Source organism: Protomyctophum parallelum (assembly GCF_964188405.1).
Source record: "Protomyctophum parallelum genome assembly, chromosome: 6".
Classification (NCBI taxonomy): domain Eukaryota; kingdom Metazoa; phylum Chordata; class Actinopteri; order Myctophiformes; family Myctophidae; genus Protomyctophum; species Protomyctophum parallelum.
Genome location: NC_139701.1, coordinates 8,814,644 through 8,836,212, shown reverse-complemented (window position 1 = coordinate 8,836,212; position 21,569 = coordinate 8,814,644). Strand labels below are relative to the sequence as shown.

Below are 21,569 nucleotides of genomic sequence, written 5' to 3'. Positions count from 1 at the left end.
CTCTGTATGTTCCCACTCTATAACTCTCTCTCTCTCTCTCTCTCTCTCTCTCACACACACACACACACACACACACACACACACACACACACACGCACACAGCCGCACACCCCTTCTTTGTCTTTTTCATTATGCTTTTCACTCGTCGTTCTCTCTCTCCCTCGGCCTTTCTAACAATAAAATGCTGACTAGCTATTCTTCCCCTAACCTACTTCTCCCTCGCTCTCTTTCAATGTACAGTATCTGTGTGCTTGCGCGCACATGCGTGCGTGTGCGTGTGTGTGTGTGTGTGTGTGTGTGTGTGTGTGTGTGTGTGTGTGTGTGTGTGTGTGTGTGTGTGTGTGTGTGTGTGTGTGTGTGTGTGTGTGTGTGTGTGTGTGTGTGTACGCGTGCGTGCGTGCGTGTGCTCAGCCACCCCAGGTGATGGCATTATGATAGAGAGAAGAAGCGATAAAGGGATGGAAGGAAAGAGAGAGGGACTAGGGAGGAGGCAGAAGGAAGGAAGGAAATGCATGAGCCGACGGGGACGAAGGGTAAAAGTATCTTCTACTGTAAGAGTTGTAAAGCTTGGCATCCGCTTATCTAAACAATGAGCAGATAACTATAATAAGCACTCAGGAAGTTAGCATCAGGCAAAGCTAGCTGCTCGCTAGCCGGCCGGACGGGCCCATATACATGATTATCTGAACAAACAAAAAAGAAAAAGAAAGAAAAGGAGCAAACACGAGCGCAATTTAAGCTGAATAAATATGACTCAGGTAAGCAGCATCGAAGCTGGATCAAGTGTGCAGTGAGTGTGATCGTTAGGACTTTCCCAAATGCCTATTGTATTTATTCATAAAGCACAGTGCTTTGGCCCTCTGTGATTAGAATGTGGAAACATCCGAGTGTCCTTTTCAACTTGTTTCCGTGTCAGTCAAAGATAACCACACATCCCACAGGTGAGTATTCGAGATCAAACTCACTGCAATTCCTGACTCTGTCTGGCAAGGAGAGCAATTTCACCTCTTTTCAAAGCATTTCCATGTTTATAAATGAGTCAAATGACCTATGCTAGCACCCATTGTCTGAAAAAAACAAACTGAAAAGCACTGATCTAAAACGAGTGTGAAGCAGAGAGTTAATGCCTTGATACCAACTCACCAATACTTTATATTTTACAAAATATTTATGTAGTAGCAATTAGGGATATTTATATATGCCCTGGTATGCATGATGTATAGGCCTACTGTATGCAAATATCTCTGTGTGTGCGTGCGTGCGTGCGTGCGTGCGTGCGTGCGTGCGTGCGTGCGTGCGTGCGTGCGTGCGTGCACACGCACATGTCCGTGTGCTCTCTATTCTAGGAAATGTTTAACATCTAAAGACTCGTCAACCTATACATGCATGGCCTGCACTTCATGTGTGGAAGTGTCTATGTGCATGTATGCATGTGTGGGTGGATGCAGGGCAGGCATCCGACTGTGCCTGTGTGAACCATGCTTGTGTGAACAGCATACCTCTCTCCTGCACATAGTAAGCCAGATAGAGGTCTGTGCCATGTGTGAACGTACCTCTCTCCTGCACATAGTAAGCCAGATAGAGGTCTGTGCCATGTGTGAACGTACCTCTCTCCTGCACATAGTAAGCCAGATAGAGGTCTGTGCCATGTGTGAACGTACCTCTCTCCTGAACATAGTAAGCCAGATAGAGGTCTGTGCCATGTGTGAACGTACCTCTCTCCTGCACATAGTAAGCCAGATAGAGGTCTGTGCCATGTGTGAACGTACCTCTCTCCTGCACATAGTAAGCCAGATAGAGGTCCAGCTCCTTGACGGAGACAGCGATGTGCCGAGGCTGGACGCAGAGGATGGGGTTGGAGCAGTGACCTCCTTTCACCAGCCGCTCGCCATCTGTGCTTTCTAAAGGGATTCCTTTAAATAGGATTACCATCACCAGGTCCAACCTCCACACCTAAAACAACACCCCCAAACAAAACAAAAATGAACGTATTACTATAGCTATTAATAACATTAATAACATAGCAATAACTGTACTCTTGACCAGGCTTTCTCCTTCTGCTTTCTAATGGGATTCTCATTAACAGAATGGACGTGGCTACAAGTAATACAGCTTACGCACCTATAATAACAAGAAGAAAGAATAACAGCGATTATAGTTACTAGCCCTTACCCGTTGTGAGATATTTGCCCCCCCTTTGTGGCCGTGGGGGGTACTGCGCCCGGGTGCGTTTGTAATTGACTAATAAATTCATTAATAATCATTAATGTGGCCCAGGCCGTAGCGTAACGGTCTGGGCACCGGACTGGTGATCCAGTCGCGGTGTGCCGCGGGTTCGACTCCCGAACCCGACACGGCCTTTACCGCATGTCATCCCCCCATCTCTCTCCCGTTTCCAGTCAGCCTACTATCTGTCCCTTAAAAAATCAATAAAAGGCGTAAGCCGCAAAACAATATCTTAAAAAATAATAAAAAATAATCATTAATGTGTCAAATTGAAAAAGAAAATCATATTCATATTCATATGGTCAATGCCTGTGTGAAAAGTGGGAGTGATTGGTGCAGGCATTGAGGAGTTACGGCAGTCACAGTGACACACACACACACACACACACACACACACACTCAGACATTGTTAGAATTATAGTATGATGATGATGATGATGATTATCATCATTAACATTAGATTGGCCCTAATCACCACCTATGTCGTGCGCTCTCTGGACATTCATCTAAATAGGATTACATGCATGTTCAACCTAGAATATTAATCCTATTTGAAAGATTCATTAATGGTATTCCGTCTTTCCAAGGGCACACACAGTGACGGGAAATAGGGGACGGGATGACATGCGGCGACATTTATTAGTGGAATTAAACGCTGTCAGCCTACTTTCATCTATCAAAAAAAGAAAGGAAAAAAAGGCGAAAGCAAAAAAAAAGAATCTTAACAGTTTGACTGTTTTTTACGATTAACCCGCATTTTAATCAACCCCCCTTCACTGCCGAGATTGTTGTATTACCTTTAGAGCATACGCTGAATTATTTGGGCTTTTAATCCGCGAAAATCCATCAAAAAAAGCTCCCGTGGTTTGTTATGATCTGTGTGTAGCATCCACCATCTTGGTGCACGCGGAAGACGCACACAAGATTGGTTTCAATGAGGCGTTGCACCCAATGCATTTCCATTGGCCTCAATTTCCCAGAAGCCCTAGCAGCCCACAGCATGTGACGATTTCCGGTTTCGACATCACAGCGAAGGCATCCAGTCTCATACTCCGCGACGAAGACGGATTTTCTTTTGATTCATTACATTACGGCGGATTAAACACATAAAACAAAAGGCGGGTATGTCCGATACGGCAGCGACATTAACCTGGAGTAATCCATTCAAGGCACGGAAACTGTTAAAAGGCGAACTCGAAAATGTGCAAAATGTACAAAATAAAATATACAATATTGTACAAAATAGTTGATCTACCAGCTATCTGTAATATTGTAGATCTGCAATTTCTGCTACTTTTGAAAGATTTATGGACATTTTTCAACATGGAAAGGATGAACATTCTTATCTCTTGCTAAATCCCACAGTATGGATTTACAGTGCAGTATTGTTCATTCATACACATTGTCCCTCCCGGATAAACAAATACATTAATGAAATGAAGGAAACCTTGTCAGCTTGTCTGAGGCAGTCAATGCGCCTCATCTTGCCTTTCTGGTCAGGGTTAGAGAGGACACAACATGCCGCCTTCTTCCCGGTGATTGACAGGACAAAGTCTTCTCTGCATTCAGGTCTGATATCCTTCCGTAACTTGGCCAGCAGACGACTGGCCCATTTCTGTTTTACCTGGAATAAGAATAAATAGAATAAAATCATAATGTGAGAAAACAAAAGCTGATATCTTCATCATTTTGCCTCATGTTCCTCTTTTAGCATAATATCTAATAAACTCTACATATATGTAGAGTTTACCGGTATACCGGTAAGTCAACAGTGAGTGAATAACTACCCTTCACTCGCACCGCAGGCTATTTGCGTACTTGCGCATAACTGACCGTTTGTCATTGGATGTTTTTATCCAAGATACCACAAGAGCATGCATGTTGTCTTTAGCCGTGGCCAGTGTGTGAATGCATATTGACAAACTACCAGGTTTACTGGCTCTGAGTCTGAACCCTGTTTGTGAAATGGTAAACATTAAACACCAGTGGCAATTGAAAATGGCGAGGGCCGGGGTACAACTAATTAATTTTTTTAATGTTTTTTTTATATATATATTTTATGGAGGGACAGGAAATGGGGAGAGAGATGGGGGGGAAGACATGCAGTAAAGGCCGTCGGGATCGGGAGTCGAACCCGCGGCACACTGCCAGACTGAGCCATGGCCCAGGCCGGTACATCTATTTTTTGAGGGGCGTTAGCCCCTTCTGTGTCCAGCTTTGAGGGTTTGCGTAAACACAAACATTGTGTTAACACAAAACATTGAATGCCATTGACAATTAATGGCCAGCTTTGAGTGATTGTGTAAACACAAACATTGAAGACGAAGGTGAGGACGCAAATTGTGATTGGCTGGAATGAGATGATGTATGATGATGTATGTGTATGATGATGAGAACGCCCGTCACTTCACAAGGGAGTGATATAGTAAAACAATAAAACTTAAACTGAGGGGGCAGAATTTGTAACTGTCCTCTGGGACCCCCGTGGAGCCGGTCCAGGCTGTAACTGTCCTCTGGGACCCCCTGTGGAGCCGGTCCAGGCTGTAACTGTCCTCTGGGACCCCTGTGGAGCCGGTCCAGGCTGTAACTGTCCTCTGGGACCCCTGTGGAGCCGGTCCAGGCTGTAAGTGTCCTCTGGGACCCCCGTGGAGCCGGTCCAGGCTGTAACTGTCCTCTGGGACCCCCGTGGAGCCGGTTCAGGCTGTAACTGTCCTCTGGGACCCCCGTGGAGCCGGTCCAGGCTGTAACTGTCCTCTGGGACCCCCGTGGAGCCGGTCCAGGCTGTAACTGTCCTCTGGGACCCCTGTGGAGCCGGTCCAGGCTGTAACTGTCCTCTGGGACCCCCGTGGAGCCGGTCCAAGGCTGTAACTGTCCTCTGGGACCCCCGTGGAGCCGGTCCAGGCTGTAACTGTCCTCTGGGACCCCCGTGGAGCCGGTCCAGGCTGTAACTGTCCTCTGGGACCCCCGTGGAGCCGGTCCAGGCTGTAACTGTCCTCTGGGACCCCCGTGGAGCCGGTCCAGGCTGTAACTGTCCTCTGGGACCCCTGTGGAGCCGGTCCAGGCTGTAACTGTCCTCTGGGACCCCTGTGGAGCCGGTCCAGGCTGTAACTGTCCTCTGGGACCCCCGTGCGTGGAGCCGGTCCAGGCTGTAACTGTCCTCTGGGACCCCCGTGGAGCCGGTTCAGGCTGTAACTGTCCTCTGGGACCCCTGTGGAGCCGGTCCAGGCTGTAACTGTCCTCTGGGACCCCCGTGGAGCCGGTCCAGGCTGTAACTGTCCTCTGGGACCCCCGTGGAGCCGGTCCAGGCTGTAACTGTCCTCTGGGACCCCCGTGCGTGGAGCCGGTCCAGGCTGTAACTGTCCTCTGGGACCCCTGTGGAGCCGGTCCAGGCTGTAACTGTCCTCTGGGACCCCTGTGGAGCCGGTCCAGGCTGTAACTGTCCTCTGGGACCCCCGTGGAGCCGGTCCAGGCTGTAACTGTCCTCTGGGACCCCCGTGGAGCCGGTCCAGGCTGTAACTGTCCTCTGGGACCCCCGTGGAGCCGGTCCAGGCTGTAACTGTCCTCTGGGACCCCCGTGGAGCCGGTCCAGGCTGTAACTGTCCTCTGGGACCCCCGTGCGTGGAGCCGGTCCAGGCTGTAACTGTCCTCTGGGACCCCCGTGGAGCCGGTCCAGGCTGTAACTGTCCTCTGGGACCCCCGTGCGTGGAGCCGGTCCAGGCTGTAACTGTCCTCTGGGACCCCTGTGGAGCCGGTCCAGGCTGTAACTGTCCTCTGGGACCCCTGTGGAGCCGGTCCAGGCCAGTGCACTAACAGTGCCAGGGTTAGGGGACTTTTACCAGCTGCTGTGCAGTCTATAATCGATGTGCAAGCTGGTTTTCTCATTGGCTGACGTACTGTATGTGCGCACCGCAAATATGTCCGGGGCGGGCGGAAACTAACGACTCAGAACACAATAGTTCCGCCTTAGAGAATTGTGGTTCCTCCCTAAACTACTGCGCTGAAACTGACACAGAGGTGCAGTTATAGCGGACCCCACAGTTAATTATAATGCAGCTGGTAATGAATTGATTGAATCAATCCTTGTTTTTTATTGACCTTTATTTATTCAGCTAAGACCATTGATAGCATGCTCTCTTTTTCAAGGATGCCCTAACATGATCATGATCATGATCATGATCGCCCTGAGTACAACATGATCATGATCAAGTGCAAAAAGACAACAACAACAAATAACACAATTTTACACAAGGTTGAATATAGTGGACATTATGATGCTAATACACTGGGGTTACAGAAAACAGGTACAGCAGTTATGTGTTGCATCATCAAGTAGTGCCTTCCATGTAACTAACCTCTGCCTTCTCTCCCAGCAGTTCGTCTTTGACCGCTCTCTCTTCTTCTTTAGTCATCCTCTTCTCGTGTTTTTTGAAGTACTTCCTTTTTCTGGCCTGAAGGTTGAACCAGGTGTAGGCAAAGGCACGGACCTGGGGCAGCAGGGCCTCGATGAATGGATGGAACTCATCCTAAAAGAAACACAGACAGACAGACAGACAGACAGACAGACAGACAGACAGACAGACAGACAGACAGACAGACAGACAGACAGACAGACAGACAGACAGACAGACAGACAGACAGACAGACAGACAGACAGATGAAGGAAGGAAGACAGACAGACAGACAGACAGACAGACAGACAGACAGACATGAAGGAAGGAAAGAAGACATACAGACAGACAGATGAAGGAAGACAGACAGACAGACAGACAGACAGACAGACAGACAGACAGACAGACAGACAGACAGACAGACAGACAGACAGACAGACAGACAGACAGACAGACAGACAGACAGACAGACAGACAGACAGACAGACAGACAGACAGATGAAGGAAGACAGACAGACAGACAGACAGACAGACAGACAGACATGAAGGAAGGAAAGAAGACATACAGACAGACAGATGAAGGAAGACAGACAGACAGACAGACAGACAGACAGACAGACAGACAGACAGACAGACAGACAGACAGACAGACAGACAGACAGACAGACAGACAGACAGACAGACAGACAGACAGACAGACAGACAGACAGACAGACAGACAGACAGACAGACAGAATCTGTAATCAGTACATTTCATTGTAATCATTTCTACCTTGTTGTTCAAAGGTGATGGGGATAAGGTCACAGCTAACAGCCCTGTTGGCTCACTGCCTGGCTAACAGCAATACACACATACAAGCATGCACACACGCACGCAGAGAGCGTTGCACATATCCGTGCTGCCGTGCATACACATGCCCTCTCACACACACACTCACGCGCACGCGCACACACACACACACACACACACACACACACACACTCACACTCACACTCACACTCACACTCACACTCACACTCACACTCACACTCACACTCACACTCACACTCACACTCACACTCACACTCACACTCACACTCACACACACACACACACACACACACACACAGTCACACACACACACACACAGTCACAGTCACACGCGCATACCGTACACATGCTGCCTCTCCTTTTCACTCTCAGACACGGGGCTTGTCTACTAGTCATTTCTAAAAACAGCGCAGGTGCAGTAAAGCTGAAAATGAAAGAAGACACTGACACATTGATACTACTCCTTTCACTGATATTACTGACACATTATTGACCCTACAACTTCCAGTGACATTATGACACATAATGGTAAATGGTGCATTTATATAGCTTTTATCCAAAGTGCTTTACATAGATTGTGCATTACATTCACCCATTCACACACACATGCATGCACCGATGGCGGAGGAAACCATGCAAGGCACCAACCTGCACATCGGGAGCAGTTAGAGGTTCAGAGTCTTGCTCAAGGACACTTTGACACTAATTGTGGGGAAGCCCGCTCTACCGGCCACTCTACCCCTGAGCCACTCATTACCATACTGTAGATATTTAAAAAATAGATGGCTCATTGGCCGCTGCAGTTTGTCTCCAACGAAGTCAAGCGGAAGTGCGGAAGGCACGCTTTGCAAGAATCTCTGGAAAGCTTGCCTCCATGAGGCACATGCCCCAGAGCCGAAGGTCTACCTTTGTATGTCTATGGCCATTACTACTCCTTTTTTTTTTTTTTTTTTTTTTTGCGGCTTACGCCTTATATTGGTTTTTTGAAGGGACAGACAGTAGGCTGACAGGAAACGGGAGAGAGATGGGGGAAGACATGCAGTAAAGGCCGTGTCGGGCTCGGGAGTCGAACCCGCGGCACACTGCGACTGGATTACCAGTCGGGTGCCCAGACGGTTACGCCACCGCCTGGGCCGCATTACTACTCCTTTGACTGATCACTGACACATCTACTCCTTTCTATAACTAACATTACTGACACACTAATGCACCGTGTTTTATTTCTTTCATGTCCTTTTTTGACTTTTTTATTTTGTACCATTGCTGTCATGAGTGGAGGGAATGAGAGCTTGACAGATACAGTACTGCATACAGCAGTGCATAGTACGATATGGGCATTTTTCAGAAAGGAAGCCATTGAGGGTTAAAATGGGTCTTAATGCTTCCAACTCGAGTAGAATTATTAATGTTCTATACAAGGGTCCATGACAAAGACAATATATGATGTGGAGACAATAAAGACTATTATTATCATTATTATTGAAGGTGGTAACAGTCCAATTGCTCAGTACAATATTTCGGGGGCATATTTAGAATGTGTGCACGGTTGAGTATGTTGAATCTAGTTTGCATTTAATCAGGATTTAGTTGACACAATGCAGTAAAATGGCGATAGTATTCAGTGTGGGGCAGACGGCCTGTCACAGCCACATTTGGGAGACCAGTAGCTTTGTTGTTGCAAGGAAAGCGGTAAAATTCCGTGGTTGTTTTCGTCTCAGATTTAGTCCGGCGGAGGGACACAATATAACTCTATGGGGACACAAAAGCGACACAAAAGTAGGACCCGGAAGTATCTCTGGAGGGGCGCTTACGTCACGGCTGAAATACTGAATACACTGCACATTGGAAAGTCATAACACACGAGTGACAAAGTTCATAACATGAAAATCATAATTTTCCCTTCACAGAAACAGAAACAGTAGTAGGAAAGAGCCAGGCAGACAAAAGCAATGTGGAAGCTAAATAGACTGAACAGAGAGATTTGGAGAAGAGGAAGGAAAGAGAGACAAGCAGAGACGCTTGCACCAGTAGCTTACTTATTGGTCTGGTGTTTCTTTAAATGACAGGGATTCCCTTCAGATGATGTATTTGCCTTTTAAGCCTGATAGATACGTCTTCGTCTGACAGTGTCTGTAAGCTCGCGTTGTGAACTTGTAGATCGTACAAATATAGGGGTCATCGCCATGCTGCAGGCTTGTGGTGGACGTTTTTGTCAAAATTCCATTTTTGCCATGGACATACAAAATGAGTGTACAATAATATTACCAGAAACACATAAAGAGCTATAGTCCTTTATGACCATAACAGGTCTGTAACTCTGAGAATGTTCAAATGGAACATTTGAGAACCACTAGTACTAGTTGGACTCCTATAAATGTGCCAGCGTTGTCATGGCAAATGTCATACATATTCCGAAGAAAATCTGGAGACTTGACATTCATTCAGTAATTGGGTCGATCTTGTGATCAAAATAAGAACATTATAATGGGGTGCAAAAAGAAAATCAAAACTTTGCCACGGACAAGACCAAGTCTTGCCATGCACGGACACATTTGTCTGTGTACAGACTTATTGATGACCCCTGAAATAACCAGAGCCAGAGGAGGGGAAGGGGGGGGGCTCGTAGCCTTGTGGCAGACGGTCTTCAGAGGGGGAGAAAGAGTACCCTGCCGCTCATGCAGAGCATGATAGACAGGCAGTCCATCTATATATACAGTGACAGCCACTACCGTATTCATGTTGGGTGATTATATCACATTGTTCTGCTATAATTAGTGGGCATTACTGACCCATTAATTTCACGTATATACATTCATCATCATCCTTCGACTGTCCTTCGACTGTCGTCGAGATATACAGCAACGCATCTTAACTATGACTTAACTATATGACGCTGCGTCAGTTTACAATAATTTATAAAATAATAATAAAATAGAATGACGTCATAGAACATAATATAAATAGTGTCTCATACTCATACACATTTTAGTCCATGCTAAACCCCAATTATCCCTAAATTACTTTGCTTTTTTTACTATTTTGAAAAACATTTTTAAGTGGTGCCAACCACTTCCTTAAGTGACTATGTGTGTCTCTGGGTGGGTGGGTGGGTGGGTGGGTGCGTCTGAGCACGAAAACAGCATGGTTGTTTTTCATCACCTGTGCGCAACCTAACACACACACAAACGCACATATTAACTGTGTATATATGGTGATTTCGAGTGTGCCAGTACAGTACAGTACAGTACAGTACAGTACAGTACAGTACAGTACAGTACAGTACAGTACAGTACAGTACAGTACAGTACAGTACAGTACAGTACAGTACAGTACAGTACAGGGATGCACACGGTAACTCTGTCATTTCTCAACCGTTTCGGACGCGGGGCGGCTCGCCGGAATCGGGCCGGCACCCTGGGTGCGTTCCTGTGGGTCTGGAACTCCCCCTGTCACTGTCCCTGTCCCTGTCCCTGTCACTGTCCCTGTCCCTGTCACTGTCACTGTACTGGTACACCTGAAATCACCATATATACAGTTAATATGTGCGTGTGTGTGTTTGTGTGTGAAAAACAACCATGCTGTTTTCGTGCTCAGACGCACCCACCCATGCAGCCAGCCGGCCAACCAGCCACCCAGCCACCCTCCCCCACACACATAGCTCCGTAAGGGAGTGGTTGCACCACTAAAAAAAAGGCAAAGTACGTAGTTTAGGGATAAGGCATGGAAGAAAATAGAGCCCATGGTTTCTTAAGCTACGGACTGGGACCTAAATGAGTTCATCATGGACCTGTTTGTGAGCGTCCCCCCACATGGGAAGAGGGCTAGTATTTGTTAGTAAGCTCAGATAGAGTGAGATATTCGAACTTGACATTTGAGTAAAAGAGTACCAGAGCAATTTTCTTTCAACCAATACTATAACACTGAATTGCTCCATTGGATGACTACATCACTTTCCTGAACAACAAGACTTGTTTTTGCAGTCATGCACATGAGTGGATGCAGCTAAAATCAGTACAGACAGAGATAGCATTACTGCTGATTTTCAAAATATACTGTTAGGTAAAGGCTACTTCATGGTTTTATAAAAACAGATATAACCTTTCTGACGAATTACATTATTTGACTGGATTGTGGGCTACATCACAACATTTTACTGAGACCCAAAAATTAGAGGATTATGATATATGACAGAAAGACGGCCTGCTTGCGGTGATGGATGGATGGATAGTTGGATGGAGAGGGAGTGATGGAGCGAGGGTGAATACAAAGTGCAAAATATCAAAACTGGAGGGGAAAAATATGATTTGACAGCCGCAATAGCATTATTATAAACAGAAAACTAAAGAAGAAGTGGAGTCAGCACACGTAGCCTTGAATATACTAGGCCTACATTGGAAGTAAATTGGTAAGTGCAGACTCTCACCATGTGGTCTGATGAAACTCAAAATGAACTCCAAAACCCAAGACAGCCCTTCGTGCACTGGCCTATGTGTGCTCCCTCCCTCCCCTTCTGCCCGGCCTGTCAGTCATTATGACCCATGTCAAGCTGGAGGGAGCTGCTCCACTTAAAAGCCTTGTCCTCATTTATGCCTTATGACACAAATAAACAAATCCTCAAAACGCCATCAACTACTTCAACCACTAGCATATACCTAAACATTATGTTTGCATGATTTTAACATTACCATTATTGAACATGCATGGTTTTCAGCATTAGCCTGCTGCTATCAATTGTTGGTGTAGCCTGGTCAGGCATTGTACTGTAGCATAGTTTGAACACAGGTTTGTTAGGATTACCCCATTACCTTGATGTTAGCTTTGTATTAGCATTAGCCTGACCATGGTGCTATTAACCTTGCTTCACCAGTCCTTCCATCAGCATGAACTTCCACGGGCAGTTCTGTTCTCGGAACTTATTTGTGTTGAAAAACATCACACTCGTGTGTGAAGTGAGGGGAGCTCTTGCGTTTTATCATCATACATCATCATATATGTCAGCCAATCAAATCATCGCATTCCGTGCTACAAACACAAACACGTGCTCAGATTTAAACACACCTACACCTACACACAAAGCCGTGCATAGGAGGGGCTAGCGCCCCTCAAATATACATATCAGAACAGAAGTTCTCTGAACAAAACTCTGAATAATAAACCAAACAAATTGCAAAGCACAGCTAGCTTGAATTCTCAATTTTCCTGGCAACACTTCCTGGTACTCTCAGCCTTGGTAGGCCAACTTACACATATCTAATTATTCCATTGCCCAACAACTGTGCTGTTCCCACAAAGGGCCTGCAGCATGAACTAAACAGAAAATCCATTCTGTATGGTAGAGTATGTTAATGCAATATACAGTATACATTTGGGGTGGTTGTATTCCCCTGCTACTCCTTGCTCTTCTATTGAGACATCTTTAGACCATGTCAAAGGTCATGTTTCACCTATAATAGACAGGATCTGACATACATTTTGATCCGATGGTCAAAATTCAATGTATCTCCTGAGCAAGCAGGTAGGCTCTATTAGCTCAATGGTAAGAATGTCAGCACTTGCGCAGGAAACCGGGTTCAAATCTGGGGTAGAAGAGTAAGGTTACATGGCGCAGCTTTAAAGCTCTATATTCTGATAGTCATCATTGCTAGAGGGAGTCATTTATTCATATCCTTCCCTCTCCAGCTCTTTAATAAAACTAAATTACATTTTCAAGTGGGTCACCAATTTCATCCAATCAGGAGAGAGAGAGAGAACCCATTTCTCACCTTCAATTTGACAGTGCTCATTCATTCACTGATTGATTCATCACTTCCACATTTCACTTGTTTGTCCTGTAACTATCCAGTCTTCTGACTGGTTGAAATACGTATCCCAAACTGAAGATGTATATCTTCTGTTCTGTACAAAAGAGTTGCAGAGACGGGGAGACACGGCTGTTACTGAACAAACACTGATAGCAATACTATCCTTTTAGACCAAGTGTTTGACTGTACTCTGCATGCTGTTTCACATTTCTGTCTAATAAAGTATTCAATAAATCAATCAATTACTATGGGAATATAGACCTACGGTATTTAACACTTAACACAAACATATCAATTACAGTACGTGCCTTTAAAACAATATTTTGTAACAGACCCTACAAACTAATACTGCAGCAATAATATACTGCAATATAATGTTTGTGTGCAGCACTGGGGTATAGTACGACCGACGGTATAGATGGTTTTACAGAATGTATTGCTTAGGTCAAGTGTTTTACAAATCGTGCAACAATCCACGTTCCTAACAAACATTGGTCTTTAGCAGATCGTTAACACATGTTGTGGTGAAAAGTAGCGTAGGCCTACCGTAAGCTGTGTGCAGTAACTATCCCTCAAGGACGACAGCAGAGCTACTGTGTCTGATCTGTAGCCCACCTGAAATAAGAGTAATGGCCCGGTCCATGAACTCAATATATCAGCGATTTGGTCCAGAGAGACAGAGAAAGAAAAGTGAAACTAAAGAAACAGGAGATAAACTATTTACTTTTAGGAAACAAGTCATAACTGACAATAATTATGTTCAGTTGTGTTCATGAATATAAGACTATGTTTTTTTTTCAATGGAAATATCCTAAAAATCTGGGTCGTATTATAATCGGGGACTAGACTATTTGACGTTAAAACTTATTTTTCCACAAATTAGTCTTAAAAACTCTGGAAGGATAGGGGTGGTCTTATAATCAGAGTCGTCTTATATTCACATTCTGTATGCAGGAGCCAAGGAAATGTCTTGGTGTCTCTATATGGCAGAGGCTGGCTAAAAGCCATTCTTCCCCCTCCAATACAATGTCTGGCTTTCAGATATGATGATGACATGTGGCAGCCATGTCTATGGACTTTTAATCTTTGACTTATGTATGTGATCAAAGTCTATGGACGAAAAAAAGAAGAAACAAATGACATGACGCCATGTGGCAGCCAAGTCTATGGACTTTAAATGTTTGTTTTAAGCAGTGACGTCATGTGGCAGCCACAGTGGGTGCCCCTCATGAGTGTGAAAGCCATTAGGTGGTAGGCCAGAATGTATACAATGTCTAATTCAATCAATACATTGATAAAAAATATATATTGTTCCTGTGATTAGATAGGGCCATTCTAGGATATGTGTGCAGTTGGGATCCCCCACTGCAGATCTGATCTGGAACTTGTGACAGTCAGATATGCAGGAGGGGAAGGGGCTGCATAGGAGATGCAGAGAATGCATAGAAATGAAAGAGGACAGGGATAGGCACATTAATGACCCATTTGATTTATGAAATGCAGTAAACGAGCTGGGTTTTATGTGTGAATAATAAAATGTGTATCATTTTAATTTTGAGAAGGACTGACTGCTCCTCTGTTACTTTGTCATGTCATGTTTATGAATTCCTTTCAGACCAAGTGTTTGATGTACTCTGTTGTTTTTACATTTCTGTCTAATAAACAATTCAATCATCAATTCAATTACACATGACATGACACATCACATCACCACCATAATAGTTGAGCCTTAACTTATTCTAATAATCATTTGATATAGTTTTAATCTCAAAATGCCATTATCCAAAAGTCTAAAGAGGAACATTGTTCATGAATGCAAAACCATTGTCTTATCTGTCTACATACTTATACGGTACCTGTATTGATTGTACTAGGAAACTAGGGCTTCAGTGCCAACCCAGTGAACCCACTGCCTGATTTGTGATTGTCTGTGCCTTCACTCTCAAACATGCATGGTTCATGGTTGCATGGATGCATGGTTGCACTGACGCGAGTCGCGAGGAAACCACTGGGAACTGAATTCCGTCTTACCATTATTGTATATATATTATATATTAACAGTGACAACAGTGGAACAGTGTGCGAAGCATGGCCAAAAGCTTCACTTTTCTGTTGTGCAAAAGTTAACAAAAAGCAGGTTCACTTATTTGAACCTGGCAAAGAATTATCGGACCGAGAACAATAGTGTGTTGCCTATACATGCAGCAAACACACTAGGCATTCTTCAGGTGGGGTATAGATTCTCTATTTGGACATTATATAAAAGTCACTATAGTGGGACTGTCAGTCTGATATTGTAGAAAGAAAAAAGAAAAGGACATTTCCATTCAAATAATGTGCCGGCATAGCCGGTGGGCCAGCTGTTGCCTATATGGTTAGAATTGATGCACTGTGAAATCATGGGCTCAACTCTTGCTTGTAAACTTTGTCACATTATCCACTTGGATCCTTCCTGAATCCTGTCTATAATCACATTTAGATAAATCACAAGAGCACATATACATACTGCCTTTCCAAACATCAGCAACTTAAAATGGGTCCACACTCCAACTCCACTCGTGACAAAACAAACAAAAACAAATAAATGTTTTATAAGCTTGGATAATAGGCAAACACAAATGGACACATGCATGCACACGTACAACACACACACGTCTCACACACACACACACACACACACACACACACACACACACACACATGCACGCAAATCAATAATCCACAAATCATAAATGCAATATATATATAGCCTATATATCTGCTGGTATCAAACCACTTCCAACAAATTTAATTAAAACTACAACTCCCATACACTTGTTCCCTCTTGTTGTCAAATAATTATATTATACGGTTCCATGCCTGTCTGGATATAAATAGGCTATATAGCCTAAAGAACTGAATTACCCATGTATATATTAACAAAAATGCAAAATGATGTTACTGCTGTACAGTGTAGGCCTACATTCATAATTCAATTCAGCCACATTTAAGTAGGCTATACTTTAGTATAATAAAATAATGACAGTAAGAAATTGCCTCACAACATGATGCAGTCCAACAGTTGCAATAGCCAATGATGTGGGAAAGTGTATAGTTCAAAAATATTCAGACCGTTTTCATTACTGAAACATGATTCATAATATTGCCTTGCCCTGTTCCCTAGGAGACGCAGACGGCCGTGACTCCTGATTCAAACCCCTGCCTGCCAATAACTAGTGAGTAGTACTGTGTGACAGCCAGCTCTTCTTCTCCCGCCCTTTCTGAACCCAGAACTGCCCTGTTCGGTGGCTCTGCCATAGCTGGCTTTGACCAGACCCCGTTAAAAAGCCTGTTAAGTTAAAACACGGAGACAGACAGAGACAGACGGATCTTTACTCCCGTCCCGTTCCCTAGCTCAGTCTCCACTCCACTGACCGCTTGCCGACACGCACAGATGCACAACAATTAGTTTAGTTTTTTTTTTGCCTACCTGAGACAGCGAGAGAGGAGAAAACATCATAGTGTGTGCGGGGCAGAATGAAGTGAAACCAGCCTTCACTTCACAGCGGCAACAACATCACTGGATGGAAAAGGATAAAGTATATCCATATTCTCTTCACGGGATCGCAAGAAGAAGACGAATATAATGTCGACAGGTCCTTAGATTCGTAATAGTGACAACTCCGGGTTACAAAGTAGAGAACCAGACCTCAGTAGTCGTTCCATTTGGGCTTTTTTTCTTTTTTCTTTAGAAGAAAAAAAAGAAGAAATCCGAGAGAGTGAGAGAGCAGAGTGAGAGAGACGGAGACCACTGGTCTCTCCTTGGATGACTCCACTACGCAGGAAACGTAACGTTATAACTCCAGAAATGATGACACGCCAGAAAAAAGTTCAGGCTGAGGAAAAATATCCCGCAGCAGCGGAGAGGGGGCGGGGGGGAACAAAACAAACAGAGACACTCTGGAATATATCTAGGTTTAAAATCTTCTAGCAGACTATTACGACCACGAGGAGAAGCGAAGCCAACCAAACTGTATCGTTTTATAGAAAGAACTAATAGTGGAGGGAGGAGAGGAATAAAGGAATATGGAGAATCTATGGAGGGAGGAATGGAATGACGTTATGAACACAGCCCATCCCAAAGCACTGGGCTTAAAGCAGCAGCAGCTGTTATATACTTTCATTTGCAAAAATCGGGTTCATCATAATCATAATATAGCCTACACGGGCTACGTTGTCAGCACAATATCGGTGCGTTATAGTCCGATCTTAAAATTCAGAGAGAGAGGATATATTGCTCAAAAAACACCAGCTTGCAGAAATGCTAGGACTATAGAATTGTGCCTATTAAGCGTACAAGTGTAGGCATTCGAACTGAGAGTGTTATCTAAAACTTTTTTGTGGCAGTATAGGGTAATTCTGCCATTCAATATGGAACTGCATGTATAGCCATTCTTATCATCCACAATATCTAGCGGATGCACACTCGTGCGTATATGCGTAATCCCCACTTCACATGAACTTGCAGGCAGGCCCACATGATTAATCACCACTGGCGTGGGATTTACACACTGATAGCTGGGGATATATGAGGCGAATATTATTTAAACCATATGTCGCACGGTATAGTTAATTTTATTTGATATAGGCCTATATCCGATATCAACTATAGGCCTTATATGTGTGTGTCCCCCCCCCCCATGATAATCAATTAAGCAATCACATGCACATCTGTCTGAATCAGAACCTGAGATCCCATCTCCACGCACGCGGATCATCAGACAGGATGAGAGACATTCAGCCGGTTTTTGGTCCCTGCAGGCTGCAATCCTCTCTCTGTGGATTATAGCCTGGCGTCTGCTGCTGCTGCAGTATAAAGAAAATACTGTTTCCTATCCTTAAACCAAAACCCATTTAATCAGACACACAGCAGCGCCACAGTTCATCCAAAACAAAGGCAGTCCTCCTCGTGCACATAAGCACTGCACATGCGGCACAAAACATGAAAATATATAGCCTCACAGTCACAACTAGACTTCAACTAAACTTTAAGATTATTTGCACAGTTTAATCTGCCGATCCTTTTCATGTAGACGGTATATGCGTGATGGTGATGCACCATGCACGTGCCACGTGATGGAAACTGGGTGTAACAGAATGTGTAACAGATCGTGCATGCACTTTTTCATGAATGGAATTATATATTTAGGTCTAATAGGCTACTAAACAGATTATACAATTATTCAATTGCCATTTAAAATGATTGATTTCCTGCCAATTCGTGAGCCAATTTGTGAGTTTAACCTCCACACATTACAGATTACAGATTGTGATTACAATCCTTACATTTTATGAACATTATGACAGGCAATATAATCTGTGGGGGCTGTATAGACCATATGATTCTATAGCCATTAAACAGAAGGAATATATGGAGGTCTTTAAAAATGAAATTGAACTTGAACTTCACTGTATGCAATAATTTATATTTAACTATTACTTCTGATCAATAGAAAAGGTGTGTGTGTGTGTGTGTGTGTGTGTGTGTGTGTGTGTGTGTGTGTGTGTGTGTGTGTGTGTGTGTGTGTGTGTGTGTGTGTGTGCGCACTCGCCCGTGCGTGCGTGCCTGTGTGCGTGCGTGCCTGTATACATAATTCCAGGGCAGACCAAATTATTGATTGGTCAAAACCTTGTACATATATCATCATAAAGGAACAGCAGAAAAGCTAATATTTCAGGTAATGCAAGCCAAGTTTGCATTGCAAAAGTTTGATTACGAGAACAGAACATTATATAGCCCACAAAATTGCATATTCCCACAGAGTTATAGCTATAGGCTATAGTCTAATGTGTAACAATCTAATTTACATGATGGTGATGATAGAACAACATTTGGCAACAATGCCATATGCCTCCCTCCCATCCCATCCATCCCATATGACATCAAAAGTGTTATTCAGGAGGAGGAAATTCCATAGCAGTATCAGTCCATTTACAGCTGCTGGCTGCCAAGTAGGTCAGTTCAGGACTTGAATATAGTAATATATCTTTGTCTGTTCTCATTAGGACTATAGCAGCTAGCCGACCCTTTTAATAATAATATACTGCACACGTTAGGAAGAGGCTAACAGTCCCTGCTAACAGCAGTTCTCCGTGCAGTCAGTGCCTAGCTGTGTTTGTCCTGCTGACTGTTAGCGGCTCTCTGCTCTGTCTGCATCCCAGGACAGTGGGCCCTCTGCCGGCCTGGCCTTTCTAACTCAGCCCGCTGGCGCTACTAAACTGCGGCCATTTTCTGCTGACTGACACACAAACCGGGAAACGGCCACAGGGGGAGGCTCTGCTGCTCGCACTGAACTTCAACTTGGCCTCCCCGCCCCCCCGTCCCGTCCCGTGACGACCGAACGGACAGACGGGCCTGCAGGGTACTGGAGGCAGGCAGGCAGCTGCACCCCGCAAAGCCCCCCCCCCCCAAAAAAAGAAAAGAAAAAACTCAACAACTTTCACTGCATGCGGCGACACGCGCCGATAGACACACACACACACACACACACACACACACACACACACACACACACACACACACACACACACCGAGACGTTAATACGAATTGTCTCTTCTCCTCAGTAGTCAGTCCTCATGAAACACAAACAACATTTGCCTGCTGCGGGTGAGAGACGGCGAAACTGCACTGACTGTACACAGTCACACAGAGAGAGAGAGAGAGAGACATAGAGAGAGAGAGAGAGAGAGAGACATAGAGAGGGAGGGAGAGCACGCGCGCGTGCGTGTGTGTGAGAGAGAGAGAGAGAGAGAGAGAGAGGGAGGGAGGGGGGTGATAAACAGGGCAACTCCTGCTGTTTTCTATTCTACTTTAAACTGCGTAGGTACTCTTGTTTCCACCGCGCACTGCGTCTTTCGGGAATCGGGACCCACAGGAAGAAACGGGGCAGTTATAGGAGAGCAGATCGTTATTATTAACGGAACAGATTTGGAAAAGGAGAGAGAGAGAGACAGAGAGAGCCTACCATGTCGAAGCAGAGCCGCCACCGGGGGAAGTTAAAGCTGATCTCACCGCCTGGCCATCTCGTGCTGTCGGTTGTTATCATTCCATATTCATTTTTGTGATCATGCGCGTGCAGGAGAGAGAGGAGGGAGTAGTAAATCCAAATCCAATCCGCGGGCCAGTGTGGCGCTATATAGCTAGCTGCTCTCTATCTCTCTCTCGCAGAGGAGAGGCAGAGAAAAACGTCCCGCGCCGAGTCTCAGCTCTCAGTCAAGCTTCCACACAGTCCACACCACGGTAGTTCCCCCCCCGCCCGCCGCCTGCCCGGTACGGTCGGTAGGCTGCGGCAGGAGAGAGAATATAATGTAGAACTACATTTACCTTCTCCTTCTCCCGCCCTCCCTCTGGGTCTCACTCACTCACACACACACACACACACACACACACACACACACACACACACACACACACACACACTGTCCCTCTCTCCTCTCCTCTAGTATAGTTTATTATTGTCCCATCTCCCCCCTCTCTTTCTAATCTTCTGTCACTGCTGCTCAGCAGCCATTGAACCCATGGGGGAAAAAGGCTCGTTCGGGACAAAATGACACATTATGATGTGCGTGGCTGCGTGCATGGTATAGAACTTGCTAAACCACATTTAAACCCATTGCAAATAGTTAGGTTATTGTTATTTTTTTTTACATTACATTTTGGAAAAGTATTAGAAATGTAGGCCTATGTGTAGGGTGTACAATTATATAAAGTGATGCATTCAATTCAGTTAATTTGATGTTAGTTTTTATTTGTGGTTTCTGAGAGTGAATTTATTATAGGCCTACTGTAGTTCTGTTCATACTGTATATGTTAAAAACATTGATATTAGCCACTTAGGCTACTGTATGGAGTTACATTTGTCTCTTTATTAACCAAACAAAAGAAAAATTAACCAAACAAAAGAAAAACATTTGAGAGAGAAAAAATCTAAACAGAACAAAAAACTATTTTTAATTCAAACAAATTAAAAACGCAATCAAAAAATATATTTGCAAGCAAAAAAAAAAAAGATTTGAAAGAAAAGAAAAAATAATTGAGAACAAAACTTTTAAAAATTAAAAAAAAATTAAATTAAAAAAAATTAAAAATTAAAAATTAAACTACATAAAACAAAATACTTACTAAATGTTTGGGTAATAATAATATGTGTTGTGCTAAATAAAATGTTTTTAATGTTTTTTTTCCTTCGTTTGCGAATGAAAGTTTTTTTTTTCTCATTGCAAAACGCCTTCTCTCTCTAAACCTATGTCTTTGGTCTCGATTTTTTTTTTCTCTCTCAAAACCTATGTCTTTGGTCTCGATT

The 21,569-nt window shown here is 44.3% G+C and overlaps 1 protein-coding gene across 5 annotated transcripts in view; it reads right to left on the bottom strand.

Annotated features, from left to right (window-relative positions):
- LOC310860994 (nuclear factor 1 C-type-like) overlaps positions 1-20,615 on the bottom strand; it is a 70,241-nt gene extending 49,626 nt beyond the window's left edge. For 2 of the 5 annotated variants that reach the window (XM_083768232.1, XM_083768235.1), the window contains exons 1-4: positions 20,232-20,614; positions 6,579-6,749; positions 3,674-3,850; positions 1,770-1,953 (exon numbers count right to left, since the gene is read on the bottom strand). In XM_083768232.1, the coding sequence (XP_083624358.1) occupies positions 1,770-1,953; positions 3,674-3,850; positions 6,579-6,749; positions 20,232-20,312 (613 nt within the window). In that variant the 5' untranslated portion in view covers positions 20,313-20,614. Of the gene's footprint in view, positions 1-1,769; positions 1,954-3,673; positions 3,851-6,578; positions 6,750-16,695; positions 17,240-20,231 lie in introns of those variants that run through there. The other 3 variants (XM_083768234.1, XM_083768236.1, XM_083768233.1) reach the window with 2 other exon arrangements.
- Positions 20,616-21,569: the final 954 nt, after the last annotated feature.